The 11292-nt window shown below is 46.6% G+C and overlaps 1 protein-coding gene across 1 annotated transcript; it reads right to left on the bottom strand.

Annotated features, from left to right (window-relative positions):
- Nucleotides 1-1342: 1342 nt before the first annotated feature.
- Nucleotides 1343-9879, bottom strand: LOC124282234 (cellular retinoic acid-binding protein 2-like). The gene is made up of 4 exons (XM_046718189.1): nt 9701-9879; nt 3878-4047; nt 2553-2663; nt 1343-1558 (listed from the first exon to the last, which is right to left on the bottom strand). The coding sequence occupies exons 1-4, from the start codon at nt 9786-9788 to the stop codon at nt 1508-1510; spliced, it is 420 nt and encodes a 139-aa protein (XP_046574145.1). The 5' UTR covers nt 9789-9879; the 3' UTR covers nt 1343-1507.
- Nucleotides 9880-11292: the final 1413 nt, after the last annotated feature.

Below are 11292 nucleotides of genomic sequence, written 5' to 3'. Positions count from 1 at the left end.
TTCATCTTCCAACGTAATGACTCAGTTCTTTATCATGTAAGGTCTCATAAACCTACTGAATGTACAAGAGGTCACTGTCCAATAAATGACAGACGCAAAGCTACATGCATATATGGGCGTCTACTTACTCAATAAGATGTTGTCTAAGGTTACCAGTTTATTTCTTTTTATACAAATAAAACGACTGAAAAACAGTTGGCACTATATGATCAACGGGCGGTTTACTCTGTCGTTGTATTTACGCGTAGGTTCTAAGGTTACTTTAGTGAGTGAGTTTAGTTTTACGCCGCACTCAGCAATATTCCAGCTATATGGCGGCGGTCTGTAAATAATCGAGTCTGGACCAGACAATCCAGTGATCAACAGCATGAGCATCGATCTGCGCAATTGGGAACTGATGAAATGTGTCAACCAAGTCAGCGAGCCAGATCACCCGATCCCGTTAGTCGCCTCTTAGCATAGTCGCCTTTTGTTGCAAGCATGGGTTGCTGAAGACCTATTCTACCCCGGATCTTCACGGGTCTCTTCAGTGAGTGGTATTGATTCCAAAAAGTGGTAAGTTTAAGGTACATTGTTTATTCTCCTTCTATATTATATTGTATGCTCACCAACTATCGTATTATAAGAAAACAATGCTTCAGTATGATACTCACTATGTGTAAATCTGAGAGGTCAATGATCTCTGATTATATGTCCAGAATATATCCTGCTGCAAGTATGTCGATCTCCATATCTATATACATCGAATCTCCAATAATAACCTGCTGTGAAGTTAATAATCTCTGTTTATATCTGCTACAAGTGGGGCGGTGGGGTAGCCTAGTGGTTCAAGCGTTGGCTCGTCACGCCAAAGACCCGGGTTCGATTCCCCACATGGGTACAATGTGTGAAGCCCGTTTGTCGTGTCCCCCCGCCGAGATATTGCTGGAATATTGCTAAAAGCGGCGTAAAACTAAACTCAGTCAGTCAGTCAGTTTGCTACAAGTGTAATAATCACTATATGTATATATCCAGTTTATTTCCAAGGAATATCCTGCTCCGGGTTCGATTCTCCACATGGGCACAATGTGTGAAGCCTGTTTGTGGTGTCCCCCGCCGTGATATTGCTGGAATATTGCTAAAAGCGGCGTAAAACCCCACTCACTCACTCACTCTAACATGTCTATAAATAAATTATCTTTGTTATGTGGCAACAAATACTGGGTGATAATTTACAAAACTCATATCTCGGATATATTTTAATTATTGAAACTTAGTCTACGCCATAGATTAGATCTGGCTATAGTATATCAAATCTCATGGATAATTTTCGCCAAGAAAAAAAATATGTCAACACTTAATGTTCACAGTACTTCACAATATCGAAGCAAAAAATCATTTTAAAATTTTATTATATATCATGTAGACTGTCGTGACCAGTATTCTGGTATTTCGATGTATCAGTTCAGACCATCGGTTCGTTGTCTTCATATTCACTCAGTGGCACCGTGGGTCTGCTTCTTTGTCGCTAGAGCCGCGTGAAGCACCGTATACACACCACTTCGCGCGCGTAAATAGTCTGAAAGTAAAAACAAGAATCAAAAATAGTTTCTTAAAGGTAAATTCTAACAGTCCACCCACTCATCCTCTTGTTTTGACGCTAAACCAAACAATATTCAAGGAGTATGTCGAATCCAGTGGCTGATATCATGAGCATTGGTGTACGCAACTTCGATACGATGCCATCAAATAATCGGCGAGCCGGACCACCCGATCCCCTTTGTCGCTTCATTCGACAAACATGTCTTGCAGAAGGCCGATTTCAATCGGGAATTTCACGGGTGGTATTTTTGGTCGAACCGACTTTTGACATTCTCGAGGGTAGAACGGTGGGTTGGGAATACTGCAATAATTAACATCCTTCCTCATAATCAGCCCAAATAGATATATCGAGAAAAGTGAGAATAATTTACGTCAATTTTAACACCTCACCCCGACGAACACGAGAAAACGGCTTCACGCACTGCACCCATTTGGGAATCGAACCTGCTGCTATAATACGACGAGCCACCCGTTTAACGACTAGACTACTCTACACTGTCGAGTTTGGCCTTACGCCGCTTTCAGCAATATTAAGCCATAACGGAAAGGACTGACAATAGATACGGGGTGTGGTCAAATGGGAATCCAACCCGCTGATGAACCAGCGCTTTACCCGATCTTCCCCTGAGAAAAGACGAGTGAGTATGAATTTACGCCGCATGTAGCTGTATTACTACAGAGGTGATGCCAGACTGACTGACTGACTGAGTTTAGTTTTACGCCGCTTTTAGCAATATTCCAGCAATATCACGGCGGGGGACACCAGAAATGGGTTTCACACATTGTACCCATGTGGGGAGTCTAACCCGGGTCTTCGGCGTGACGAGCCAACGCTTTAACCACTAGGCTACCCCACCGCCCCCAGGTGATGCCAGAAATGGACTTAATGTACAGGTAGGGAATCGAACTCGGACATGTGCATGACGAGCTGAACGCTTTAACCACTAGGCTACCAGGAGCGGGATACCTACCATGACCATTTCTCCATCAACGACATCGCGGACAGTCCTCTGTGACGGCAGTTCAGAGTCGATCGGCGTCGCTATCGTCTCCAGCTTCCCGTCGCTATAGGAAGCAATAACCTGTAAATACAGAGTGATTTTAGCCAGCGCAGCATACCGAGGAAACCAAACTGTCATCTTAACAATTCTTACAAATAAGGCCCGTGAAGATCCGGGTTAGAATTGGTCTTTAGTAACCCATGCTTGTCGTAAGAGGCGACTAACGGGATCGGGTGGTCAGGCTCGCTGACTTGCTTGACACGTGTCATCGTATCCCAACTAAGTAGATCGATGCTCATGCTGTTGATGTTAATAATATAAAGACAGATTTTGAAAGAAGAATGCAACAAAGAGGGTTCACGGGATCATGCCACAATACTTAGTGAGTGAGTATATAAACTTTACACCTGTTTGACGATCGCCAGGTAGAACATATGAGCAAAGGATGCATTGACTAAGGTATAATTTAATTCTGAGCACCGTGATGATGAAGTTCCCTAGATATCAGGTCTATAGTGTGACCACTCCGACCAGAACAGTCATTTAAAAGTCAAAGAGTGAAAATGGTAATTCACAACCTGGATATTGTTCCCAAAGCAGGATGTCAACAACGCGTATGCCCCCCACGTGCGTTCACAACTGCAATGCATCGTCTCCTCATGGAATGACTGATGCGTGTTCGATCCATATTCCACGGGTCTAAAAACTTATTGCAACATCTACAAATCATTTCCTCGGCAGTAAGCACGAATTTTCTCCAAAACCATCGGCAATCATACTCACTTGTCGGCCATAGATGGCCTTGACATTCAAGTGATCTGAGCAGATCCGCAGAAACTGAATTGGGCCATCCGATTGGTGGAAAATATAATATACTGTAAGATTTTGCCTGTTTGCTAAGGGCCGCGAAATATGAACTTTGCAATATTCCTTCTATTTTGGATCATATACGGAACAGTAAATTGTTAAGAATAATTTTAGGGGTTGTAAAAATGCATTCGATATTGTTTCATTTTCATGAAATTATATTTATAAATATTTAACCTCTAACATTATTCTTACCAATTTACTGCTAAGGTCACTTAAATGTCAAGGCCATCTATGGTGCCTTTGCTTCGTGACTTTGCACAGGTTCTAGTGATGTGAACGAGGCCCAGGCTGTTGCCTGGTTACGACAAGCATTTTAGGGATCATCTAACCCAGAATCACCACAGATACAAATAAAAGTAAGTGAAGGATAAACCAAAGGATTTATACGGATCTTCTGTCTAATGGTTCAGCAGCAGCATGGTTACCTTGTGTTTGACACCGCTCGTCTCGTTCTCGAACTCATTGTCCAGTATGAAGTTGTCCTCTCTGTCCCAGAACCCAGTCTTGTACAAGATGCGGATTTTACCGTCTTTCACTTCAACTTCCTGTTCCGGTTTTCCGGTAGCTGCCAGTTTCCTAGCAACTACATTCACCCCTGCAATAACAAGGGACAAGTTAGTCGCAATACGATAACCCTATCAATGTAAGACCGCCTCCGTGGTGTAGTGGTTAAAGCGTTTGTCGGACAGCGGAAGGTCGCGGGTTCGATTCCCGACCTCGTCATACCAGACGTTCAAATATGGTACTTGTTGGACCCTGCCTGGCGTTCGGCATTAATGGGTACAACAAGGACTGGTCGGCTCGGAGTCAGTATAATGTGTCTGAGGGGTATTCATGCTTAACTGCAGCATTGTATCTCAGTGAGCTAGCACTATAAAACCAGCTTAAGTCTGGGCTAGTACAAGCAGCCGCACATACACACGCATGCACGTCGTCATATGAGCGAAATATTCCATAGTACGACGTTAAACCTCATTTCACGTCACCAATGTAAACAGGTGCAAAAGCATGAACAAATATTGATAATTCTGTTGGGCACAATTCTACACATTATATTCGTTCTGGATAAGAACACATGGTTATTGGAAAACGTTTCTGTGACCTACCCCGCCCCGTATTCTTCACGGGACTCAGTCTGATATACTGGTGACATATCCCGCCCCCTATTCCTCACGGGACACGACCTGGTATACTGGTGACATATCCCGCCCCTTATTCCTCACGGGACTCAGTCTGGTATACATACTGGTGACATATCCCGCCCCCTATTCCTCACGGGACTAAACCTATTATACTGGTGACATATCCCGCCCCCAATTCCTCACGGGGCACAACCCGGTATACTGGTGACATACCCCGACCCTATTCCTCACAGGACACAACCTGGTATACTGGTGACATATCCCGCCCCCTATTCCTCATGATCACGGGACACAACCTGGTATACTGGTGACATATCCCGACCCTATTCCTCACAGGACACAACCTGGTATACTGGTGACATATCCCGCCCCCTATTCCTCATGATCACGGGACACAACCCGGTATACTGGTGACATACCCCGACTCTATTCCTCACAGGACACAACCTGGTATACTGGTGACATATCCCGCCCCCTATTCCTCATGATCACGGGACACAACCTGGTATACTGGTGACATATCCCGCCCCCAATTTCTCACAGGGCACAACCTGGTATACTGGTGACATATCCTGCCCCCTATTCCTCACGGAACTCAGTCTGGTATACTGGTGACATATCCCGCCCCCTATTCCTCACGGGACACAACCTGGTATACTGGTGACCTCCCGCCCCCTATTCCTCACTGGGCACAACCTGGTATACTGGTGACATATCCCCCCCTTATTCCTCACGGGACACAACCTCGTATGCTGGTGACATCCCGCCCCCTATTCCTCACGGGGCACAACCTGGTATACTGGTGACATATCCCCCCCTTATTCCTCACGGGACACAACCTGGTATACTGTTGACATATCCCGCCCCCAATTCCTCACGGGACTCAGTCTGGTATACTGGTGACATACCCCGCCCCCTATTCCTCACGGGTCACAACCTGGTATACTGGTGACATATCCCGCCCCCTATTCCTCACGGGACACAACCTGGTATACTGGTGACATATCCCGCCCCCTATTCCTCACAGGACACAACCTGGTATACTGGTGATATATCCCGCCACCCTATTCCTCACGGGACACAACCTGGTATACTGGTGACATATCCCGCCCCCTATTCCTCACAGGACACAACCTGGTATACTGGTGACATATCCCGCCCCCAATTTCTCACGGAACTCAGTCTGGTATGCTGGTGATATATCCTGCCCCCTATTCCTCACGGGACACAACCTGGTATACTGGTGACCTCCCGCCCCCTATTCCTCACTGGGCACAACCTGGTATACTGCTGACATATCCCCCCCTTATTCCTCACGGGACACAACCTGGTATGCTGGTGACATCCCGCCCCCTATTCCTCACGGGGCACAACCTGGTATACTGGTGACATATCCCCCCCTTATTCCTCACGGGACACAACCTGGTATACTGGTGACATATCCCGCACCCTATTCCTCACGGGACTCAGTCTGGTATACTGGTGACATACCCCGCCCCCTATTCCTCAAGGGACACAACCTGGTATACTGGTGACATATCCCGCCCCCTATTCCTCACGGGTCACAACCTGGTATACTGGTGACATATCCCGCCCCCTATTCCTCACGGGACACAACCTGGTATACTGGTGGCATATCCCGCCCCTATTCCTCACAGGACACAACCAGGTATACTGGTGACATATCCCGCCCCCTATTCCTCACGGGACACAACCTGGTATACTGGTGACATATCCGCCCCCTATTCCTCACAGGGCACAACCTGGTATACTGGTGACATATCCTGCCCCCTATTCCTCACGGGTCACAACCTGGTATACTGGTGACATATCCTCACCCCCTATTCCTCACGGGACTCACACACCTGGTATACTGGTGACATATCCTGCCCCTATTCCTCACAGGACACAACTTGGTATACTGCTGACATATCCCGCCCCCCTATTCCCTCAAGGGACACAACCTGGTATACTGGTGACATATCCCGCCCCTATTCCTTACGGGACACAACCTGGTATACTGGTGACATATCCCGCCCCCTATTCCTCAAGGGACACAACCTGGTATACTGGTGACATATCCCGCCCCCTATTCCTCACGGGTCACAACCTGGTATACTGGTGACATATCCCGCCCCCTATTCCTCACGGGACACAACCTGGTATACTGGTGACATATCCTGCCCCTATTCCTCACAGGGGACACAACCTGGTATACTGGTATCTCGCCCCTATTCCTCACATATTCCTTTACGGGACACAACCTGGTATACTGGTGACATATCCCGCCCCCAATTTCTCACAGGGCACAACCTGGTATACTGGTGACATATCCCGCCCCCTATTCCTCACGGGACAAAACCTGGTATACTGGTGACCTCCCGCCCCCTATTCCTCACTGGGCACAACCTGGTATACTGGTGACATATCCCCCCCTTATTCCTCACGGGACACAACCTGGTATGCTGGTGACATATCCCGCCCCCTATTCCTCACGGTACACAACCTGGTATACTGGTGACATATCCCGCCCCCTATTCCACACGGGACACAACCTGGTATACTGGTGACATATCCCGACCCCTATTCCACACGGGACACAACCTTGTATATTGGTGACATATCCCGCCCCTATTCCTCACGGGACACAACCAGGAATACTGGTGACATATCCCGCCCCCTATTCCACACGGGACACAACCATGTATACTGGTGACATATCCCGCCCCCTATTCCACACGGGACACAACCAGTTATACTGGTGACATATCCCGCCCCCTATTCTACACGGGACACAACCTGGTATACTGGTGACATATCCCGCCCCCTATTCCACACGGGACACAACCTGGTATACTGGTGACATATCCCGGCCCCTATTCCACACGGGACACAACCTGGTATACTGGTGACATATCCCGCCCCCTATTCCACACGGGACACAACCTGGTATATTGGTGACATATCCCGCCCCCTATTCCACACTGGACACAACCTGGTATACTGGTGACATATCCCGCCCCCTATTCCTCACGGGACACAACCTGGTATACTGGTGACATATCCCGCCCCTATTCCACACGGGACACAACCAGGTATACTGGTGACATATCCTGCCCCCTATCCCTCACGGGACACAACCAGGTATACTGGTGACATATCCCGCCCCCTATTCCTCACGGGACACAACCTGGTATACTGGTGACATATCCCGCCCCTATTCCTTACGGGACACAACCAGGTATACTGGTGACATATCCCGCCCCTATTCCTCACGGGACACAACCAGGTATACTGGTGACATATCCCGCCCTATTCCACACGGGACATAACCAGGTATACTGGTGACATATCCTGCCCTATTCCTCACGGGACACAACCAGGTATACTGGTGACATATCCCGCCCCTATTCCTCACGGGACACAACCAGGTATACTGGTGACATATCCCGCCCTATTCCTCACGGGACACAACCAGGTATACTGGTGACATATCCCGCCCCTATTCTACACGGGACACAACCAGGTATACTGGTGACATATCCCTCCCCTATTCCACACGGACACAACCTTGTATACTGGTGACATGTCCTGCCCCTATTCCACACGGGACACAACCAGGTATACTGGTGACATATCCCGCCCCTATTCCACACGGGACACAACCAGGTATACTGGTGACATATCCCGCCCCCTATTCCACACGGGACACAACCAGGTATACTGGTGACATATCCCGGCCCCTATTCCACACGGGACACAACCTGGTATACTGGTGACATATCCCGCCCCCTATTCCACACGGGACACAACCTGGTATATTGGTGACATATCCCGCCCCTATTCCACACTGGACACAACCTGGTATACTGGTGACATATCCCGCCCCTATTCCTCACGGGACACAACCTGGTATACTGGTGACATATCCCGCCCTATTCCACACGGGACACAACCAGGTATACTGGTGACATATCCTGCCCCTATCCCTCACGGGACACAACCAGGTGTACTGGTGACATATCCCGCCCCCTATTCCTCACGGGACACAACCTGGTATACTGGTGACATATCCCGCCCCTATTCCTTACGGGACACAACCAGGTATACTGGTGACATATCCCGCCCCTATTCCTCACGGGACACAACCAGGTATACTGGTGACATATCCCGCCCCCTATTCCACACGGGACACAACCAGGTATACTGGTGACATATCCCGCCCCCTATTCCTCACGGGACACAACCAGGTATACTGGTGACATATCCCGCCCCTATTCCTCACGGGACACAACCAGGTATACTGGTGACATATCCCGCCCCTATTCCTCACGGGACACAACCAGGTATACTGGTGACATATCCCGCCCCCTATTCCACACGGGACACAACCAGGTATACTGGTGACATATCCCTCCCCCTATTCCACACGGGACACAACCTTGTATACTGGTGACATGTCCCGCCCCCTATTCCACACGGGACACAACCAGGTATACTGGTGACATATCCCGCCCCCTATTCCACACGGGACACAACCAGGTATACTGGTGACATATCCCGCCCCCTATTCCACACGGGACACAACCAGGTATACTGGTGACATATCCCGCCCCCTATTCCTCACGGGACACAACCAGGTATACTGGTGACATATCCCGCCCCCTATTCCACACGGGACACAACCTGGTATATTGGTGACATATCCCGCCCCCTATTCCACACTCCCGTGACACAACCTGGTATACTGGTGACATATCCCGCCCCCTATTCCACGCTCTCGTGAAGATACGGACTAGAATTAATCTTCAGTAACCCATCTTTGTCTTACGACACATGTATCCAAACTGCGTAGAGCGATGCTCATGATGTTTCTCATTGGATTGCCTGGTACCAGACTCGATTATTTACAGACCTGTCTTATAGCCCTAAAACTGGTTGTGGAGGTAAATAACAAACAGACACAGAGAGACTCTATTCCTCACGGTACATAATAAGGTACGCTGGGAACATATTCTATCTAGGCTCACAGCCTTCCAGCTATATATCACTTGACACAAACATATGTATGGTATGAACCTTTACTTCTGCAATGAACCGACTCACCCATTTCTTTCAGTAAATCATCGAAATTTTCGCTCCGACACAGTTTCCATTTCCCACCAAATTTCTGCTGAATTTCGTCCAGGGCCATGTCTTGTGTGGAGTTGTTTGTGCGGTAGGAGGAGAGGCGAGAGGGCTTCTGTAACAGTGTTACATCTGCAGGTCGGTCAAGGTCTGGTTACTCATCACGAGATAACACGATCAGCTGCTGTATCAGACAGACCATATCACCGCTGTCACTCTATCAGTACACATATTCACATACACTGACGAACAAAAGGCGATGGAAAAAAATGAGGCAAGCATGAACAATTCTTTTTCGATTTTCATGAATTTGATACGAAATTTTAATTTACAAAATTATTTTCCCGTATCTCGTACGTTACGCTCAAATAGTTGTATTTTTTAATTAATTTTTCTATAACATCATTCTGAGGTCGCCGCACTGGATCTCTGTTTTATTGTTTGTGATCACCCTATGTACAAAATGAACAAACATGATGTTATGATTTAAATTAGATGTGAATTGTACAAAATAGAATAAAAAATAGTGAATATGTTCTCCTTCATAATTATCATCCTCGACCTTATATCCCTCACATTTTATCAAACACGTATTTTTTCCAAAAATGTATGGCTGAATTAATCAATTATGTTTTTCAAATTACTAAATCGATCTATGATTAATTTCGTACTATTATGAAGAAAATCCAGAGGCCAAATATCGGAAATAATGGCCGGTCCTTCCACTGAACATCATCATCTTGGACCAAAGTGTAATTTCTACTTAATAACCCAGGCGTTGCAATTCCTGCATCAATGGGAGAAAAATGATCATAATTGTCGAAGTTTGCGTCATCCAAATTTGTTTAACTAAAGATGTGACCAATATATTATGTTCTAAGATGCTTTGCTAAAAGATGCTAAAAGATCAAAGGCGCCGACAATACTTATCAGGCGATAAATAGAGAATCTCACCCGAGTGTCTTTTGATATCAAATATATCACCACGAGTTGATAAAATAACAAATACCCGAGGCTTGCCGAGGATATTTTTAATTTTATCAACTAGTGTTGATATATTTGATTTCAGAAGACATGAGGGTGAGATTCTATTTATCATCAAAAATCACTCTTAATTAGTTTTCAATGAAAAATGTACATCTCTGAACACAGTACTGCCATTAGATTTGCAGTACAGCGATGTCATAACATTGTGACGTCAACAAGTTCATGACGTCATAGCATTGTCAGGGCATTGTACAAAATCTACTGTCAAAACGATATCTCCTAGGAGATATCGTCTGATCTCAAACAAGCGATATCTACTGTGGAACACAGTTTTGGATGATAAATAGAGAATACTACACGAGGTCTCGTTACATACGAATTATACGAAACGAGTGTTCTTCCTATGGTATCTGACCGAGCGAAAGCGAGGTCAGAAACCATAGGAAGGTCACGAGTTTCGTATAATTCGTATGTAATGAGACCGAGTGTGGTATTTTATTTATTACCCACGTCCTTCATGCATTAAATTGACAAAATAGCGTATTTTTGTTATTGTTATGGTTTCAAACCGAAACCGGTTTCAT

This window comes from Haliotis rubra, unplaced genomic scaffold (assembly GCF_003918875.1).
Source record: "Haliotis rubra isolate DU_JTF1 unplaced genomic scaffold, ASM391887v1 Scf296, whole genome shotgun sequence".
Classification (NCBI taxonomy): domain Eukaryota; kingdom Metazoa; phylum Mollusca; class Gastropoda; order Lepetellida; family Haliotidae; genus Haliotis; species Haliotis rubra.
Note: the sequence above shows the minus strand (reverse complement) of the source record. Positions and strands in the feature narration are given on the sequence as shown.

Excerpts from the sequence above, each read along its gene's own strand:
- LOC124282234 (XM_046718189.1), bottom strand. The coding sequence starts at position 9,788 with ATGGCCCTGGACGAAATTCAGCAGAAATTTGGTGGGAAATGGAAACTG. Across the intron at positions 4,048-9,700 it reads TGATTTACTGAAAGAAATGG|GGGTGAATGTAGTTGCTAGG; the intron begins GTGAGTCGGTTC and ends TTGTTATTGCAG. Across the intron at positions 2,664-3,877 it reads CGAGCGGTGTCAAACACAAG|GTTATTGCTTCCTATAGCGA; the intron begins GTAACCATGCTG and ends CTGTATTTACAG.